Source organism: Pollicipes pollicipes, unplaced genomic scaffold (assembly GCF_011947565.3).
Source record: "Pollicipes pollicipes isolate AB1234 unplaced genomic scaffold, Ppol_2.1 Scaffold_5724;HRSCAF=6776_pilon_pilon_pilon, whole genome shotgun sequence".
Classification (NCBI taxonomy): domain Eukaryota; kingdom Metazoa; phylum Arthropoda; class Thecostraca; order Pollicipedomorpha; family Pollicipedidae; genus Pollicipes; species Pollicipes pollicipes.
The window spans coordinates 3,205,885-3,225,216 of NW_023596746.1; the positions used below are offsets into that span (position 1 = coordinate 3,205,885).

The window sequence follows — 19,332 nt, forward strand, 5'->3', positions numbered from 1 at the left end:
TGCCGACTCTCTGGTTAGTATGGTCTGATGAGCCGGTGGTCTTTATATCTCGCTGAACCCGTCACTGCGTGTGTACCCTATTGGGTCTTTAGTCCCGAGGCCCGCGCCAGAGTTGGAGCGGGGAGGGCAAGCCAATGCTCAGGGAAAGGACAAGTCGATGCTCGTGAAGAGGGTGGGGAAGGGGGTGGAGCTGGCATACAGCTGGGACAAGATCGCTGTGTCAGGAAGCCGACCCCCTTAGCGCCCATGCGATCGCCGCTGGTCGGGTGGCGGGGAAGGGGCGGGGGCAACGGAAAGCTCTGGGATGCCAGTGACCCCTTAACCTCCTAGCGTATGTCATCCCATGCCTGTTTGTCTGTCACGTCTATTTGTGCCGGCGGTCGATATTTCCGGTTGAGTTGTCGGTATTTATCAGTACGCATTTCCCGCTGAGTTTGCGGCGTGTGCGGCGTGTCCAACCGGTGTTCCCTTCGTCGTCAGAGCTGAAGCAAGACCCGCCGTCTCCAGAGAGCTCAGATAGCGGCGTAGACACCAGCCCAGCTGGCTTCGAGGTGGGTGACCGGTGCGTCGGGTGCCTCGAACCTCGAACCTGGCGTCGGCGGTTGGTGGCATCCCATCAATGTTATCATTTTTCCTCGAGTGACGTCGATCTGAAATAGTCACGATGGGCATTATCAGCTGTTGCTGTTGAGCTGATCTCATTAGTAGCGCCACGCCAAGCAGTTGGCTGTTAGCCAGGCTGGTCAGCGGGCATTGGACCACGCCGTGTTGACGAAACGGTTACCGTGCCGACCAGTTCGCCCGGCTCTCTTGTTGAATGGAGTATTTAGGTCATGTCGATGCCACCAATCAATGCATTCTAGCGGCGGGCGATGCTCTGCCTCCTCGTTGGCTTGCACGTTGTGCTATACGAGTTGCGTTACCCTAAAATCCATCGCGAAGCTCCCACCTGTACCAGCTATTCTTAGGGATGTGGTTTCGCGACGATTGCACGTCCGGCATCTGACAGGGTGGTTCAACAAAAAAATATAATTTTTAAGGGGACGGTCGATGAAATCTTATTCCGGTTAAATGATGCACAGAAGCAAAGATTTTAGGTCTTTGGTGGTCTTCAGGTGGGGTAGGAACACTTCAGCCCGGCCCAATGACAACAGATATTTTACAAAATTGTGTGATGGATAAAACATCAGATGTTCAGGGAAAAGTATAACATTCATTAACATTCAAGCTCCCGAAAATCAGTGACAATGAGCTGGTGATGAGTTTATTAATTCCTCAATAATGATTCCACAATTTCCTGGAAGCGGACCTTGATAGCCATCTTTCCCACGAGCAAGCCTGCAACACGTTGGTAAGCATGCGTAACCCAATGCCTGCGACGTTCTAGCATATAGACTTGCTTACTACTCGCAGCAAACTTTGGCGGCAACAAATAGGTTCTCGCTATCAAGGGAGAGAGGCGCACCCGGTCGGTGAAGTAACTGGTTTTTCGCCACTTCGTCAAACTCAACCGGGGATTAAATTCCCACTCAGCGAGAAATGCTTATCAACTTTTTTAAGAGCCCTTCAGCCATATCTGCGAAGGCGTATGCCATGCGCTTCGACATTCACCTACTCAGGCTGGTACAGAACAACGTACAGGTGTGCGACGCACAAATTTGCAGACATGGACGCTGATTTCTCGTTGCAACCGCAAGCGACATTTAGACAACCAGAGCTAGACAACAGGGCATTGAGTAGACAATAATTTAGACAAGTAGGGCAGTTTAGAAGCAATTTTTGCTGAGTGGGAAGCTGAACCCAAGTTAAACCTGTGGGATCGCTGAGAAACATAGACACGTCTGTGGCTGCACGTCTGCCGGGTGCGCCTTTTTCTCTTGATGGTGGGAAACTTGGGTTGTCATTGCTGCAGTTTGCTTTAAGTGGTAGACAAGTGGATTTACCAGAACACACTTCAGGTAGGGGTCTTAGAAGTTTGTTGTCAAGGGCTGGCGCAAGAAAATTGGAGAATCACGTACTCACTATGTCCTCATCGCTATACGCTTTCTGTTCCTTGATTGTTTGATACGCATCCCCCTAATATTCCGAGGACTTATTCCCGACCTTACCTTGGGACAATTATGTTGGCATGGCCTTAAAGGAAACTATACAGACGTGACCTGGCATGGCCTGAAGTCCTTAATTTCTAAAGCTCAAAGACAAAGGGAAACACACACACACAACCACACACACACACACACACACACACCACACACACACACACACACACACACACACACACACACACACACACACACACACACACACACAACACACACACACACACACACACACACACACACACACACACACACACACACACCGCATATATATATATATATATATATATATATATATATATATATATATATATATATATTTACGCGCGCCAATAATTGCTGTAATTCCACCGTTCCCACCTCAAGGTCGGATTCAATGAAAAGCTAGTGAAGCGCAACGCCACTACAATGGAGGCTTCAGCGTCCAAAGGGTGAAGATGGTGTTCATGAAGCGCGGTGTGGATCATGGATTTCGTAGATACCGACCTGAAGTGCTAAGGAATGTTGAAAGAATAAAACAATGAACGAGAGGATCCCTCTGTCACCCATCTCCTCAGCATTTCTATTTTTTACTCTTTCCTCTGATGCCCTAACCGGCCTACGCACCAACGCATATTAACCGCCGCGCCAAATGTCCTCTGATGATAACTCCCCAGCTCAAACGGGCCATAGCCAGTCTCTGTCACGTTGGGGGGCCGTAGCTCCCGACACTGGCGGATGGCGAGTTCACCACCGGTGGCTGCTCCCATGGCCTGTACGCGCTATCCCGTCTGTGGTGGGACCTGCCGATCCGTGCGGTGCTGACTGAGCGGCCGTCCGCCGGCAGTGTGAGGACCCGCCGGCCCGGCCGGGCCTGGCCGTCTGCTCACCACACCCCGGACCCCTGAGGCGGGAGCCGGCTCACCGTGGTGGCCTCGCCGCAGTCTCACCAGCCGGTGAGTGATGCTGCGAAGGGCGCTGCTGCTGCGCGCGTGGGGGCATGCCACAAACATGGGCTCGGACCGGGCAGGCCTCGTGCAAATAGGCCACCACTGCGATACTGCTCAGTACGGTAAGGGGAGAAACACGTGCTTCTTGCTTTGCAACAATCGCTTCATACCAATAGTGCGTGGTGTTATCAGCCGTTATGTGTGCCTTGCTGCCACGGTCCAGCTAAACAAGGATTAGAAATGAAGCGTAAGCCTCAGTCTAGATTACTGAATTACATGTAAAAAGTCGTTGATCTCTTAATGCCGTGAGCAGTGCAGGAAAGCGCAGCGAGTTGCCTGTCTGTGAACACGCCGAGGTGATTAACTTTCACGTAACGAAACGGAAATTTGTGGTGCGTAATGACCGGTTCGTGTCCTATTCTTATCCAGTAGAGCCGATACCGAATCCAACTTATAACACGTGGGGCTGATACCGGTCCGGATTCCGTGCAATGCAGCGCAAGTTTTCTATCTAGTCTGCTTCTTGACGCGCATATAAAGATGGCGCAACCGCGGAATCGATCCGAATGCAGTCGATTCTGGTATCAACTTCGTGGGAGTGAAACCATTCTGTGGGTTTGCGTTCATATAATGCATTTTGGTTCTGATACAGGTCAGGATTTAGACATATCTTCCATCAAACACTATATTATATGTATATCATATATATATATATATATATATATATATATATATATATATATATACGTATATATATGTTGTGTTCCTCTTGGCACTGGACCATCATTCTCACCATCGGAATGAAGTGTATTCGGCGGTTTCTCACGTATTTGAGCCGGCTCACCGATGATTCTGATAAAAAGCCGGCTCAGCCCCGACTCCCGCCAATTTTGTAAAGAAACAATTTCACTGTGACGGAAAGGAAATTCGGTTGGTTTCTGAGTTTGCTCGGACCGCGCCCGGAGTCGAGCAAACATCTGGCAGGGGCGCCTCGAACACTGCAGGAGACCTAGCGTCGGAGTCTCTCACTGATTGTCGCCGAGGACAACGTAACATCGGGCTGGTAGCTGGGCCCGAAGCCCTCATCTCTTGGTGTACACGGCCGTGCGCGAACGTGCAACCAGCTGCGCTGAGCGGGCCCATTCATGGGGCAACGCGCGGGAAGGCCGAGTCTATCAGAGTGGCTGGCACGGATTTCAAGGCAAGGACAAGGTGCTAACATACTACCATAACGTCAGCAGAGATATACCAACAAGGGTGAACCCAAAGCGACGCTTTGGGTGGAGGGGGGGGGGATGAGAAGATGGTGGGATGACCCGGATGGTTCGTTGCGCCGGTACGCACGTGCGTGTCGCAGGGCAGCGTTTAAACTGTGTGGCGCCGCTCATCAATTCCTTCGTGAGGTAATGTAAATACCGAAATGGCTGTCAACTACCTGCTTCACCCGCGCTGCATCGGTTTACGGGAATGCTGGCATAAGGCAACGGACCACACATTTACAAGAATAGCACATGCAATGCTCAAGAATGGTGCAAAACACTCATCATTCATTCAAGTGTAGGCTTGGATAAACCAAGGGAGTTGATCTTTCAGTCCGTTTCAGCTCAGTATTTACCAAACTCCATAAACTTATGGATCGTATCGCTCATCTCCCCTGTTGGCAGACTTTTTCAACGCCTCATTAGTTCTCTTTTGATTAGTCCTAGTTCTTATTAGTCCGAAGCTGCTTTCTTGTTCAGTGGTTTTCTGTCTGTTGCATAACAAAAAAAAAAGAACTAAAAGATTTGTGCCTGCAAAATTCATGCTTGTGCTATCGATGTCGACGGATCATCTAGCTTTACCAAAAACGAAATTGGCGTCACGGTTTTAGCAACGGCATGCGAAACGTCAAACCAACATCCAACATCCATCCCCGCGATGCGAACACAAGTAGTTTGCCTCAAGCACGCACTACCCGTGTTTTTGGCTTCGTGTAGCACTTGCGGCAATTGTCTGTGCAATGAGAAGTTATCGTTAACACGCCGCGGAGGTAGTAATTGGCAAGTACCGAGATCTAATGACTTGTGCCGGTTTGCACCCTCTCGCGTGTCATGAAGCACAACTCTCCGACGCGGTTAAGTGGATAGGACGTAAGACTGCAAGTGGTAACCAGCCGGTTGCGGATGGTTCGCACACAGCGAAGGCCGTTGTGTTTCTAGTCGGCGGTCGGGGTGGAAGTACGGCTTTCGCGGTCATTGTCTTGCAATAACGTTGCGTAGCAAAATCATCATCACTGACTAACAGCCTGGAACCAAATTATCTCGTGGCTCCGACCACTTGGAAGTCGGGTCAGAATCTAGCTAGCTTAGATTGTTGAGTATGACTCCTGATCCTGACGCTGCGCGGACAAATGATTGATATGGCTGAAGCTCTTTTTAAGCCCTGTTTTCATTGTCCCCATTGCGTCCCGCCGACACGTGTCCGCTGTCTACTAACGTGTTCGTCCGCCGAGTCCGAAGCTGTACCGATCTCGTCAGTCTCTGCGACTTTTGTACTATAAGCCAGTTGCGTCGCAGTTCCGAGACCACTGGTTACCCGGCGGCCCTCTACGGACCGAGACCACTGGTTACCCGGCGGCTCTCTACGGACCGAGACCACTGATTACCCGGCGGCTCTCTACGGACCGAGACCGCCGGTTACCTGGCGGCCCTCTACGGACCGAGTGCTGAGCCGTGCGCCTTCCTTGCAGCCGGGGCAGCCACGGTTGTGGCGCACACATACGTGGTGAGGGCAGCGGCAGTAGCGCCCGGTCAGCGCACTGCTCCATCCGCAGCGGCTGCCCGGACTGTCGGCCGGCCACCGCTGACTCAGCCCGGCCAGCGCACCGCTCCATCGGCAGCGGCCGTCCGGGCCGCCGGCCGGCCGCCGCTGACCCAGCCGGCCGGCCGCCACGTGGACGTGAGTCCCCGAGTCACCGGCGCCTGGATCACAGCTGCTGACGTCATGATCAGACAAAAGAGCGATCGATGCAGGGGGGGGGGGGGGGATGTAAAAGCGAAGCAACGCGTCCGATGAAATGGTCAGTCGTGGTGGATGGGGACTCTACTCTGATGTGTGATCGGATAATCGACCTAGCAGAATTCGGCCCAATTTAAAAGCTCCACTCATTCCATGCCCCCAACTTTACATCCGCCTCACATGACACGCTTTAGGTACACTGTATGCGTGCTGTTTGATGAGTCATGCTCCGCTGGGCCGTTTAACGCAACGTATATGAGAACCATGCGCGCCCGTTGGTATTATGCCGCTCCGTCGTGGCGGTAAGGTGTCCGAACCTCCATCGTTATGATGGTAACCGTCCTGTGATAAGCGTCATCCCCTTTTTTCATCCACGGCCTCATCCCGAATACCTGCAACGCACTTTCACCCCGGGGCAAGCTGCGCACATCAGCCGTGAGTGGGCTGAAGCCCTCCCACCCCACCCCACACCCCACCCACCCCTATCGGGAGCCCCGCACGGGCGCCCTGCACGTAGCCCAAAGAAGGTTCCTTGGGCGTGGTAAGTCTCCGTAGCGGAGGACTCCCTGATGACCACGGTCTAGCCCCGGTCTTGCTCCCTGCTCACCTCTCTCCTGCACTCCAAAGGCCTGAAATTGGTCTTTGCTGGCCGTAAGTCACAACTGTCCAGACCAGGCGATGAAAGTGCTCAGCTGTGTTTGTCATCGACACGTCACGCCATATATGTAATGCATCACATGAGTTTGTTCGCACTTCCGCACGGCTGTAGCTGCCACTGTCTTCCCCACTTCGACTGACGCCGGTTTCCGCCGCTGGCCAGTCACGGTTGCTGAAGCGCCAGGAGCGCATGATCAAGAACCGCATGTCCGCCTGCCTGTCGCGCAAGAAGAAAAAGGACCAGTTCTCGGAGATGGAGGCGCACTTGCAGCGGACAGAGGCAGACTGCGGCCCGACTGCGCGCCGAGAATCAGCAGCTGCACCGGCGCCTGGCGCAGCTGCAGGTGGAGGTGGATATGCTACGTGGCCTGCAGACGCCCGCCTCGCCGCCGCCCTCGCCGCGCCGCCCGCTCCTGCTGCTCTCCGTGCTGCTGATCGCCTCGCTCAACCTGGCGCCCATCAGGTGCGCACGCGGCTGATGCTGCCGGTGTCTCTGAGCACGGAGCCAGCATGGGCTCGACACGGCGGCTGCTGGTCGTCCAGAACCTGGGGGCCCACTGGGTTTTGCGCAGCTAGCGGGCACGCTGTTGATGTGTGGTCAGCACAGATTATAAAGGCTTACCAGTATGGCTACTTCCATCCATATTAGTACTGACACCTCCAGGCTGATATCCTAGACCCACGAATTCGACAGCGTCTTGCTAGGTTCTTAAATCTGAACCTGTTTTGTTGGTTTTTGCAGCTGCACAGAACAGCTCGGTAATGCCACTGCAGTGGTCCCGTCCCGGCCGGTGCTTCTGACCAGCTCGTGCGGTGGCCACGCCCGCCGCCTGACTGACGCCGACTCCGGTGTTGTCTGCCTGCCTGTCGCCAGCTCGCTGCTCTCCGGACCGCTGCCGCCTCCGTTTGATCCATCGGAGGGGGACCGGACGGCGGAGACGGCGCCCGGCAGGACGCTGCTCTGGGCACCGGCCGACCCGCCAACGGAAGACACCGGCGTTTCCGCCGGCGAGGTCACCCCGGGTGGAGGACGCCACCAACTCGTCTGGAGGTGCCAACTGCAGCCCACACGTCAGCCAGCTGGAGGCCAGGAGGTGAGGTAGGTAGAGTCCTGTGCGACTGGATTGCATCGTCTGCCGTGAACACGGGGGCCAAAATGATCAGTAGCCGACTACGTGTCGACGCATGCAACCACCACTCGCTCGGTATCTCAGCTTCCCAGTCTGCTCTGTGGCGCCGGCGTGATGCGAGTTACGAGGGGCATGCGAGCTCGGGACGCATCGAAGCTTGGACTCAGGACCGCTCAACAGCCCAGTTGGGTGCCTACCCGTTGGCCTGCGCTGGACTCAAGTATGCTCCGCTCCACAGGCTGTCCAAGGTGCTGCGGAGCTGGTTCGAGCGGTTCCATCTGCCTACCGCGCCGGGCCTGGACCCTGTGGCCGACCGGCACGGCTACCCGACCTTCCGCACGGCCGGCAACACCAGCGGCCGACCCAGCCGGCGCGAGAGGTGAGGCGGTGCAGCTCTGGACCTTCTATACGGCCGGCGACACCAGTGGCCAACCCGGCCGGCGCGAGCGGTGGGGCGGGGTGGCTCTGGCCCGGCGCCCCGCGGCCGGGCCAGCGACGGATCCGGAAGCATTTCCGTTCTTGGCAAAAACTGTTGTTAATTTTTATGAGCAACAGTTCAGTGGCCTTTCTGCAGCAGCTACCATGGGTGTCAGCCAGAAGCTTGAAAGCCAGAGATGATGGATATCTGCGCTCCTTTCCTCTTTCTCGCCTCATGCTGCATCCTCACGACGACCCGTTTGTCCGCGGCAAGCTGCATGTATGAACCAACCACGAGTGGCTGTAAGTGCCCCCTGGCGGGGGCCTCGTCCAAGTGTCAAGCGCGCATCCGTATAGGGGTCAGGGTACGCCCAGTCTAGGCGGAAGACTGCCAGGTGTATGTGGTTTTGCCCCCCGCCACCCACTCTCCTTCATTCCGTAGCCACGACATGATCACTGCTGGCTGGAGGGGCTTTAATAAAAACGAATCAAAGAGATAACGGATGAGTCGTGGTGAGTCGATGCTGTTCAACCGAAAAATGACGTAATGAACTCGCTGCTGCCGCCAGGTGGCAGCAGGCTGCTCACCCAGCGGGCAGACCCGCGGCCTTCATGGAGGCGGTTGCAGCGGCGGGACGACACGTTCTACGTGGTCTCCCTCAGCGGGGAGCAGTTGATGCTGCCGGCGCTGAAGCACAACGAGACGCTGCGGCCGCGGGTGTCGCTTCTGCTGCCGTCGGCACCATTCAACGGTCAGTTGACTGTCCTCGCCGCTTCACGTACAGTTGACTGTCCGCACCCCGTGACGTGCAGTTGACTGTCTTCACGGCTTTGCGTGTAGATAGCTGTCCTCACCGCTTCACATGCAGTTGACTGTCTTCACCGCTTACGTGCAGTTGACTGCCTTCACCGCTTTACGTGCAGTTGACTGCCTTCACCGCTTCCCGTGTAGCTGACTGTGGTGTGCATCGTTCGACAGTTAGTTCGCTACACTGCGCACTTCCTATCGCTCAGATTGCAGCTTGGCACACCGCCGAAAGGCCAAATAATTGTCAGTTACGCTGCCTGTCCATTCACGGTCTTCCAGGCCCGTATCAACACTGAAGCGGGCACTGATCAGCGGAACTATGTAGGCCATCAGCTGCACCCGTCGTCCGTCTCCCGTATGATGACGTTCACGGACCTAGGTTGGTAATATCGTTGGAAGAATGCTGACTCGGATGAAGCTGACCCAATCTACACCCATTTTGAACGTAAGTATAATTTCTTCACGGGTTTTAAGCCGCTTCCCTTTTGCAATGCGGGGACTGAAGCCCCTCCAACCGAAAAAGGAACTACACCGCTGATGTGGCTGACCATGTTTGCGTCTCTCAGTGGCGGCACGGGCTCCGGAGCGGCACCTGGACATGATGCAGATCGACTTTGAGGTGGTCAACACGCGGCTGTTGCACGCCCCAGAGCCGCCGGTCATCCCCGCCGCCGTCGCCGCCGCCGACGCCGGCGTCCGGAAACAACCGGCGACCGACTTGGCTAACGCCACTTCCGGCGGAGCTCGACGCAAGCTCAAATCCGAACATTTGTCGAGAGGTGGCGCGCAGCGGTTTATGCGAAAAGTCGGACCTTCACAAGCCGACCGGCGTGGACCGCAAAGGAAAATTTGGTATCGAGCGCGTCATGACGTGTACGAACGGCTATTACGGGCACACATAACCTCAGCATGACTGCAAATGTACAGGGTCTCTAAGATGGTGCTGTGTGCACATGGCGCACATATAAACGATGCAGTGAGTGCATGGCCTCACGGTGGGGTGATGTATCGCCCAAAGCTGGTTGTGATTATTGTACACAATGAGTCGTCGGTGGCCGCATGCATGCTTCACTAAACTGATTGGCAGCTGTGTGTCGGTGCTGTTGTACCACCTGTGGTCGTTCGTTAGTGCTGTTTTTGCACATTGTGGTGGGCGAACGCATCATTTATATGCTGATTTACTGCGTTGGTATGCCTGTCCGAAGTCGACACAAGAAATGTGCGACACAGACGCGGCACAGATGAAATCGGACACAAGCAAATGTGCCCGCATTGGTCTGTGTCGATTTCCTTTATGAGCAACGTCGCATTTCGTCTCGCGGTGTGAATAATATTTAGTTGAGGATGGAAGCGTCGCGTTTCTCTGTCGACACCGGAGCGGTTCGGATCATGGTGGTGACATGCTGTAACTAACTACTTTACTTGCGTGATAGGCACATTGATGACGAGGCACACAATGGAACTTTACGGCAATTGCTTAGGTGCATGTGCGTGTCCAGAATATCCAATGACCAGCATATTGTTTGTGTTTAATAATGAGAGGTAAAAAGAGAGTGGCATGGGCACTGCTTCATACAGACCGTGGTACATTGCTTTGTAAAACAGAATTGTTCGACAGCGCATCGAACGAGAGCCAAAGGGACTCGCGGCACTACACTGCACTGCACTGCTGCACTAAACACTACACTACTCCGACGGACAGTGCCCATGTGTTTCTGGGCAGTCACGTTTGCAGCGCTATTTCTTCCAGTTACACATGCCTGGATGAGGGGTGTTATAGTTTCCTATTTGATTCGAGCGGGCCTTGGGACCCCATCACCACCCCACTCTCAACTTCGAGAAAAAGTGGGCGAAATCCTGGGGAAATTTGAGGCGCATTTTGAGCGGTGGCCTGGTCCGGACGCATGCCTGTCAGGAGGTGCTGATCACACAGCCGGTTTCGATCCCTGCTGGGCCACTTCACTTTTCACAATTATTTTCACGGTGTATCTTCTGCACTTCATAAGGGTCCGGCGCTCGCTATCCGGGCAAGTGTGTTGGTCCCTGGGCGGCAACTGCTTCTCACAGTTGCAGTGTGTTCGCTCCATTTCAGCCTTATCACTGCGAATGCCGGCCGGAGCCAGGTGCCTGCCCTGTACGCGTGAAGACAGTCTCAGACATGACATACCAGACAGTGAAGACATCTGGCCGGTTATGTATGGATCTCTTGCATTGCGTCTGCCTTGGTGTTAGGCAGGGCATGACACAGACGCTGCTCCTTCTAACGCGGCCCCAATAATGTGGCCGCGAACTGCTCGAACCGCAAGAGAAGTGACACTCTAACACGCTCACACGACACGTGGAGAGACCTAGTCGCCCCTTTGCACCCGGTGGACAGCAGATGGACGCGGCGGCGCCCGCTGTCCACCAGACAACCGAGCCGCCCGTTAGCCACCCGCAACCGCTTGGCCGGTCCGCTGATTATCTGACGAGCCTGAAAACCTGGCCAGCCGCTCGCCGCCTGTCTAAGCCGATCGGGTAAAAACCGGTCGCTGCGCTTTCGTTGTCTGATCCACTGGTTATCTTGTATGTTGGGTGACCGCTGGGCCGCTTTTCCCCATATTACCCAGACAATGCTGTCGCCCAACGGTCGCACACTGTTTGATAGTCCTCGTGCCGCAACGCCTTTCCTGGGCGCGATGTTAGCATCAAATTATCTATAGCCGAACTCCGCGAGTGGAGCTTGCACATGACCCTGTTTTAGGGTTACCGCAGGACACCCAAAACACGGGACCTGGTCCCCGTCGCTTGTTTGCTTGATGTGATTCCCTCGCGCCATTTTAGTGAATGCGAGTAGCCGATCGCCCGTTGTACGCAAACCGCTGCGGCGTGCTAAAAATGCCGACAGTTACGCGGGGATAACTTGATTATGGCGTTTCATAACCCTGGCTCTGCACTATCGCACGACTCACAAGCGACGGGCTAGGTCGCCGACGTCTATTCTTGTGTAATAAGACATCTACAAACTTATTAAAGGATATATGTGTACCTTCTATAGCAGACACGTTTATCATATATCAATACCGTTCCTATATTTTCCCGCATTTCGTTGCATGAGACGAAGCGCAAGATGAAGTGATTGATTCTAGATTTTAGCCTTTCGGGATCACAAGAAAAGAACATTCACTACCACTTCTATACTTGGTTCCAAGCTGCTGTTCTATGCTGCTGTTCACTTCATGCCACGATTTTCTTTAAGGCCAGATACATTATTTTGGTAAATATTGCTGTTTTGAGGCAAAACTTCTGGGTAAACAAAAAAACAGTGCGTAAGTGAGGAGGATATGTCATTTGCTGCGCATTTCTTTATTCATTTCCAGATCCTAAAGCAAAGCGGCACTGCAAAGCACTTTTGCAATTACCATGCTGCGTTTTACAAGGTAAGAGCACTCGTCTCAGCCGCGCCGTGGTGGCGCGAAAATTGTATCTTCGAAAACAAATGGTGTGCATCGGGCATTGATGGTGCACGTCCAAAATAAAAGAGAGTGGTAGGTAGTGTGTTTGTGTGTGAAGGTAGGCCTCAATCATTTAGTGTTTGTATCTGGGTCCCTCTTATGAAGTTTTGTTCAGTTATACCCATGGCCTGAGCTATAGCGCAAGGGGAGTGGGATATTGATGGCCTGTCAGCGCGATTTTTTTTGAGCAGCCATCTTTATGACTTTATTTAGGTATGGCCAGTATGGGCGTAGTGTCCTGGCTGTTTGCTGCAACAGTCATTTCTGGCTCATCCAAAGAATGTGGGCTGAAGGCATCAACAATGTGTGCTATGGTTAACATTTGTGAGGAAAGCTTTGTGCTTTAGTCTCAATGAAGGCTACAATATGTGTCATAATGTTGCATAACCAGATTTGACAAATTCTTGCAATCAGTGGTTAAGCATGATATGCTTATACACATTTTCTCCTCAACACCCAATGGACTTCTGATACCACTCTATGTAATGAGGCAGAAAGTGCCCCATGTGCTACATGGAGTGGTGTAGTGGTAAGGCTGCTGCCTGCATTGGTTTTTATTGCATAACATGTGCCCTTTTTCAGGTGACAGTCATGCAGCCTGTTTGTTTTCTTGTGGAGAATGATAGCCTGGCTGAGGCAGCCCTCAGTCACATCACATCTGAAGATTCTGGACTATTGAAACATTCTGAAATCCAAGATGTAATCCATTTGAGATTTGCAACATCACAGATAAATTGCCCGACCATCTCAGAAAGAGGTTTGCATGTGAGTGCTATCATTCTGTGTGTCCCTAGCACACTGTTTCATGAATTGGGAAGTTCATGTATGGTATTGTTCATCATCAGTCACATTTCAGTCATGTCCATCCTTCAACCATTTCTTGTGACAGCTGGTTGCAGGTATATGCATCTTGCTCATCACTGAAGCTTAGTTGAAGTTCATGTTTCAGAATGCATGAGCAAAGGTTTCAATATGTGTTATTGAACTCTGAATGCTTTACTATGCTTTGGCATGGAATTATGATGCATCAAACACTTTTATTGCAGGTCTGCAGGGCTGCAAAGGTCTTGCCAAAATGGAATGTTCTCCATCTTAGTGAAGAGGATGTTCTCAGAGCTATTCAGCTTTGTCTTGGAGAAAAGGCAAAACAGGTCTGTCCCTCTGCCCCAGTGTAACACGGTCAGAAACACTTGGGCATATGATCATATGGCTTTTCAGATAATGTTCTTTGTGTGGTACCTAAATGGCTCAGCCGATGGTCAACAAACTTTCAGCACTTGATTACGGCACAAGTGCCAATAACTTATGACCTGGAATGTATCAGGTCACCTCAAGGGTTAAGTTATGTGACCTGATGGGACCTTAAGTTGCTATCTCCGACTCCATAAACAGAAGCCTGATACCGCCGGAAGATGTCATTTGAATTGTGTTTAGAAGCCCATAAACCGAGGAAATCCAAGATGAAATGATTATTTGGAATAAAAGCCAGTGCCACTCATTTTGCAACATTTCAATGGCCTTTTGTTTTTAAGCCAAGAACAATCAGGTTCTTTACCATAATTCCTGGAGTTCTACAGAGTTATTAAAAGGCAACCTGTTGGTTGAATGTAGATGCTAAGTAGAACTGGGAAAGCTTTGTATTGATGTGGCTTACCGATGTTCTCCTTGGGATATTTATTTTTTAAGAATTGAGGAGCGTGTTTAAGCACACGCACTTGCCACGCTCGTAAGCACACACTCGTTTAAAAGCAAATACTACGTGGGGCGTTGCAGTCTCCATAGACGGCGTGGTGTCTTCATAGACCGCGGGGTGGTTGTGTCAGGGTCCTAGCAACAATCTGCCTAGCAAGGACATGATCCTAAAGCCACCCCAGGAAAGCACTTATTTAAATTATTGTAAAAAGAACACGTGGGAATACGTCAGAAGTGGAGGCAGGGTACTTCCCGTTGCCTCGAATCATGGCTTCATGAATTTCTGACACCTTTCGTTCCATCACCTAAGTTTCATCATGTTAGCAGCACCAATCACCCAGTACTGTTCCCATTTCTAAGCCATGTAACTTGCCAGTGAATCCGTCTATCCCATGCAAACGAGGCCGCCCGTTTCAGGAATGTGGCGAGTTCTGCGTCCAGGCCAGCGACGTTGCTGGCCGTCCACCAGCGGCTGACCAACAACGCCATCTACGGCGACCTGCCGGCGTCCGAGCTGGACACCTCGGCTTACGAGCAGTACGCGGCCGACAACCACCTGGTGGACACGCCGTCCGTGTTGCGCCGACTGCGGCGGCTGGCGGCGGACGGCCAGCCGCTGGCCGCCGACGGCCGGCCCGTGCTGATCCATGGCAGCCCAGCCAGCGAGCTGGAGCGCGCGCTGGCTGCTGTGCTGCTCGGCGAGCGCGTGGTGGCCGTCCGTCCGGCCCGCCCGTCGACCTGAACGGCTCCATCGCGAACGCGCGACGAGCCGGCCGACGGCCGCCGACGAGCCGCCGTTGGACGCCGTGGAGACGGTGTGGCACTGCGTGGACGTGGAGCCGGCCAGCACCAGCCTCTCGCCGGCCGAGCAGCACGTCAGGATCACGATCGGTGAGGCAGGCGGGGCACCGGCGGCCCGGTCCAAGTGATCGGTGTGGTGCCGATATTTAGAGTTTTGATCTCGTCGCGTCGAGGTTTGTTGACTGCTTCGACGAGAGCAGAAGGTGCAGAACGATATGACGACAAATAGTGCGATGGTGGCTGTGGGCAGATGCGACGTATTGTGCAGGTTCTGTGTGGAATGTTACAATGCTTGTTTAGCTAATCTTTGTTCCGTTATTGATACTCACGTGGTCGTACTTGACAACTTTCCCCTCCAGCACCTGAGCTCCGTCGTGAGAGCCATGGAATCGTACAATGCACGCCACGAAACCCGGGAGAGACGATTGATTCCCGTCGAATACCTGCGCAGGTGCCCTGTTCCGTATTTTGGTAAACACTCGAGACGAACTGGCGTTGGCGGCTGCCTGCCAGGCACCCGGACTGCAGCTGTCCAGCCAGGACTTTCTTGCCATCCGTCGCGCAGCTAGGACACGCTCCATGCCCATGTACCAGGCAAGTATCTGGGCCGTCACGCTTGCAGCTGTTGAGAGGCATAGTGTGCCAGACGGGTGACCTAAACATTATGTATACTAACGGGCCTCGCACGGCCGCCCGTGTGCTAGTTGCATATATGCCGCGCCTGGCGCCCGTCTGTCCAGGCGGTGCATGCGCGCCCGTCTTTCCCGTCTGGACGACGGCGCCTGGCGCCGCCTGTCCAGGCGGTGTGTGCGTGCCTGCCTCTCCCGTCTGGACGGTGGCGTCAGGCGCCGCCTCTTCGCACCGTCTCGGCCAGTGGAGCGCTGCTGACGCGGCGGCGCCGGCCTCCGACAGACGGTGGTGTCCCACGTGCGCCGGGTGGAGCTGGGCGGCCAGAACTACCAGCCGGCCGCGGACTGTCCGTTGCACGCCAGCACGCCGGCGCTCCGAGGTCTGGTACGCCTGGTGCACAAGCTGCACGACGTGCTGGAGGAGGAGCCAGATCCCAGGTGGGACAGCTGGCCACGGCAGACAGGCCTGACGGACCCTGCCACGGAGAGCTGGGCAGACGTGCCGGGCTCTGCACTCGTGGGATTAGCGGGGCAAGGGGGCCAACTGATGGTTGGACAGAGGGCGTCCTTATTTTTCTCCGGGGCCAGTTGTTGAAACAGGGGAGGGGGGGGGCGCGGCTAAAAGCGGTACAAGTTCCACCCATCTCTAGGAGTGCGGCGGATTTTATTCGTACGTCATTTCGAATGTTATCGTATGCGATGTTCATCCACGCAGGTAAACAACCCTTTTATTTTGTCTCCTCAGGTAAACCGTCCAAACTCTTGTGGTCTACGTCTGGTCGGCCATGTATGTGTGGCAACTTTGCCTCGCCTGCTCTTAAAAGTATGTGTAATTGTCCATGCGCTGGACAGCTAGATGGACGGACAGTTCTTCTGTTTTGTCGATTTTTTTTTGTCATCAACATGCTGCTCGACGTTCAGCGTGGCCATAGGCAGCAGCTTCTGTATGCGATGTTAAGCGTCCTGACCAGCAGCCGTGCCTCAGGAAGTGCTGTCTGCGCCTGTTGTCTGCCGTCAAGAGCTGCGTGCTGAAGGGCAGCCGACTGCGGCCGGCGCTGGTGGAGCGGGTGACCGCCGAGCTTCGGCAGACCATAGAGCGGGTCTGCAGCGACTACGGCCAGCAGCCGGACCCGGCCGTCATCGGAGGCCCCCCAGTCAAGGTCAGGCCGCCCGGGCTTCGTGCCGGCGTGTCTGGGTACACCGTGAGAGTGGAGCGGACACGCCGGCCGCATCATGTCCAACCCGTTGTGTGACGCGAGCTGCTGGCACAGGTCAATGTGGTCGTAACTGAGTGAGAATGGCTTTGGTACGTCCGACTGGTGTGTATGTATGCGTGTGTGGGGGGGGGGGGGGTGCGCACGCATGTGCGTACGCGTGTGCGTGTGTGTGGGTTACGTTGTGTACGTACCGGAATTACCACTAGCCCATGGAAACTATGAGTTTTTCAACGCTTCACTGCAGAAACGTTGCAATCGATCAGCAGGAAAACTGGCGCACATCACGTAACCTGCATGTTGTCTATGGTCTATATGTCACAAAGTGTGCCCTGCATTGACCCATTGACAGGTGGTGCGGGACCTGTGTGACCGTCTGTCGTTGGCAGGCGGTGCGGGACCTGTGTGACCGTCTGTCGTTGGCAGGCGGTGCGGGACCTGTGCGACCGCCTGTCGTGTAGCAGTCCTCCGGTGGTGGACCACCTGAGCGTGCTGGAAGACGCCGTCGGCAGTCCCACTACGCCCGGCCGCAGCCCGCTGGCACTTCCTTCCGTCGTCTCCCTGTTCAGGTGTGGTATATAGCGCTAATTAAAATGCGGAAGACGGCCTTTTAGCTTAAGCGTTGTATAAAAAGAGACGGACTAAAACGATTTTGGGTGATACAGTACGCAACGAGCACCCGCGCACCCGTCATGTGCCGCCTCAGTCGACGGAGTGACGGCCTTAAAGAGCCTGGCGGCCGAGTCGGCTTCGGCAGACGACCGCGCTGGTTCTGCCCGAGTGTGACGTTACACGGCGTGATGTATTGGAAGCTAGGCACCTTTAGCTGCCAGGTGGCGTACGTGTTGGTTTGTGGACTGAGCTCAGGCGCGGGGCGGCCGTGCCGTGCCATTGCGCGGCCCGTAAACCCCCCGCGAGGCTCCTGTCCGGTGAACAGTGGGATACAAATTTTTCCGTTAACTGGATGGCGCTGCTTGGGTGGCGTGCTCAGAGTTTACGCATAATGTTTACTTGATGGGTTTCCTGAACCCAAAGCTGCACAGGGAACTGCGGGGAATATTGGTGAATACATTTATAAAGGAGCTGCAAGCAGTGAAGCCCCATTTGTAGCTCGGGCTGCTGTGCACGCTCAAGTCTCCATCAGAAAAATAATACTCTGTAGACTACGCATTAATGCTATTGTTTATGGCAAAGGAAGATCTCATTGCTGTCGCTGACAGTCATTTATCAGCTATGCCACCATTGACTGCATCATGTAGGTGTCGCCCGAGATATTATCTGCCTACTTTCTAGACCGTCCATGTGCCTCTGTCGAGGTGTTGACGGCACGGTGCGTGACCTGCTCTCATACAGCTGTCGGCCTTGTTGAAATGCTGATCGTTATAACTTACCGCCGTCAGTTTTGTGCTTGTGCCATTAGGCTGCCCAGAGATGTCACCATATTGGTTACTCTGTCGCCGAGCACTGCGTTCCTGTTATTTGATGACACCTCTCTTATTTTTTACTTCCTGGCGCCATTTGGAGCCACGTTGACGAAAGCAGTTTAGGTTATTTAAAAGCTGATCGTGTGAATATTTGGATGGCACTTAGCTTAATGGTTTTTTTTGCGAAATTGTGCCGCTGATATGGGAACTAGCGGCCCACCACCTTTCAGGACCCCGGTCGAGCTGGACGAAGACAGCGGTGACGTGACCGGCCTGTCTCTGGAGGAGCGCCTTCGCAAGAAGGGTGTTGCGCGCACGGAGACGCCCACCACAAGCAAGAGGTTGGTGCTGGCTGCTGCGTTTACTGCAGCGTCGCGTGGGCGTGCCTGCTTGGATGGCGTCGTCGTCGGGTAATGTAGGACTTACCCTGCGGACGTGCGGAAGTCGCGTACTGCCATCTTTCATGTGCCGTGTCTCACCTGTTCCATTTGCAGACTGTCGTGCGCATCATGCGCGTTATCTTCCGTGCATTGCATCGCTCTACCCTATAGTACATGAGACGGTAAACAGTGCGGGATCGGAACCGTCTCATCTGGGACAAGGTGGTTTGCCTTGTTCCTTGACCGCCACACGTTGATCTGGCCTACTGCTGGATTTCGACACTCCGCTTAGTGATGAGCGTCGTTGGATGTGACCCCGTCCGTCGCGTTGCGGCGCGGGCCGTCCCGCCGCGTCCACCGTGACTGGTGGCCGGGCGGGCCGGCCGATCGTGACCGTGGTGTGTCGGGCCGCGGCAGGTTCGGCGCCTCGCTGGGCTGGCTGCCGGCGGCGGACGGGCCGAGCGGCGGCGCGCCGGTCGACGCCGGCCCCAGCCCCGAGCTGGTGGCCGGACCCACGCTCGTCTGCTCGCGCTCCGGCACCAAGTACGCGCCTGGCGCCGGCGTGCGCGCCTTCCGGGAGCTGCAGGCCGGCGAGCGCGCCGGCCAGCAGGTGGGTCACGCGTCCACACCGGCTGGCGCGCCCAGCCGGGCGCCCGGCCGC

At 54.5% G+C, this 19,332-nt stretch overlaps 1 protein-coding gene and 2 long non-coding RNA genes across 3 annotated transcripts; all 3 read left to right on the plus strand.

Moving 5' to 3' along the window:
- Positions 1 to 477: 477 nt before the first annotated feature.
- LOC119102490 (uncharacterized) lies at positions 478 to 5,835 on the plus strand. Its single transcript, XR_005094697.1, has 3 exons — positions 478 to 551; positions 2,926 to 3,034; positions 5,757 to 5,835. It is a non-coding gene; the product is annotated as an uncharacterized LOC119102490 (long non-coding RNA).
- Positions 5,836 to 6,352: 517 nt separating this feature from the next.
- Positions 6,353 to 9,639, plus strand: LOC119102317 (cyclic AMP-dependent transcription factor ATF-6 beta-like). Its single transcript, XM_037225685.1, has 8 exons — positions 6,353 to 6,358; positions 6,846 to 6,941; positions 6,991 to 7,145; positions 7,557 to 7,680; positions 7,712 to 7,776; positions 8,051 to 8,191; positions 8,799 to 8,850; positions 9,604 to 9,639. Exons 1-8 carry the CDS (start codon positions 6,353 to 6,355, stop codon positions 9,637 to 9,639), a joined length of 675 nt encoding a protein of 224 aa, XP_037081580.1.
- Positions 9,640 to 13,275: 3,636 nt separating this feature from the next.
- On the plus strand, positions 13,276 to 14,675 carry LOC119102473 (uncharacterized). The gene is made up of 3 exons (XR_005094696.1): positions 13,276 to 13,296; positions 13,578 to 13,682; positions 14,641 to 14,675. It is a non-coding gene; the product is annotated as an uncharacterized LOC119102473 (long non-coding RNA).
- The last annotated feature ends 4,657 nt before the right edge of the window (positions 14,676 to 19,332 follow it).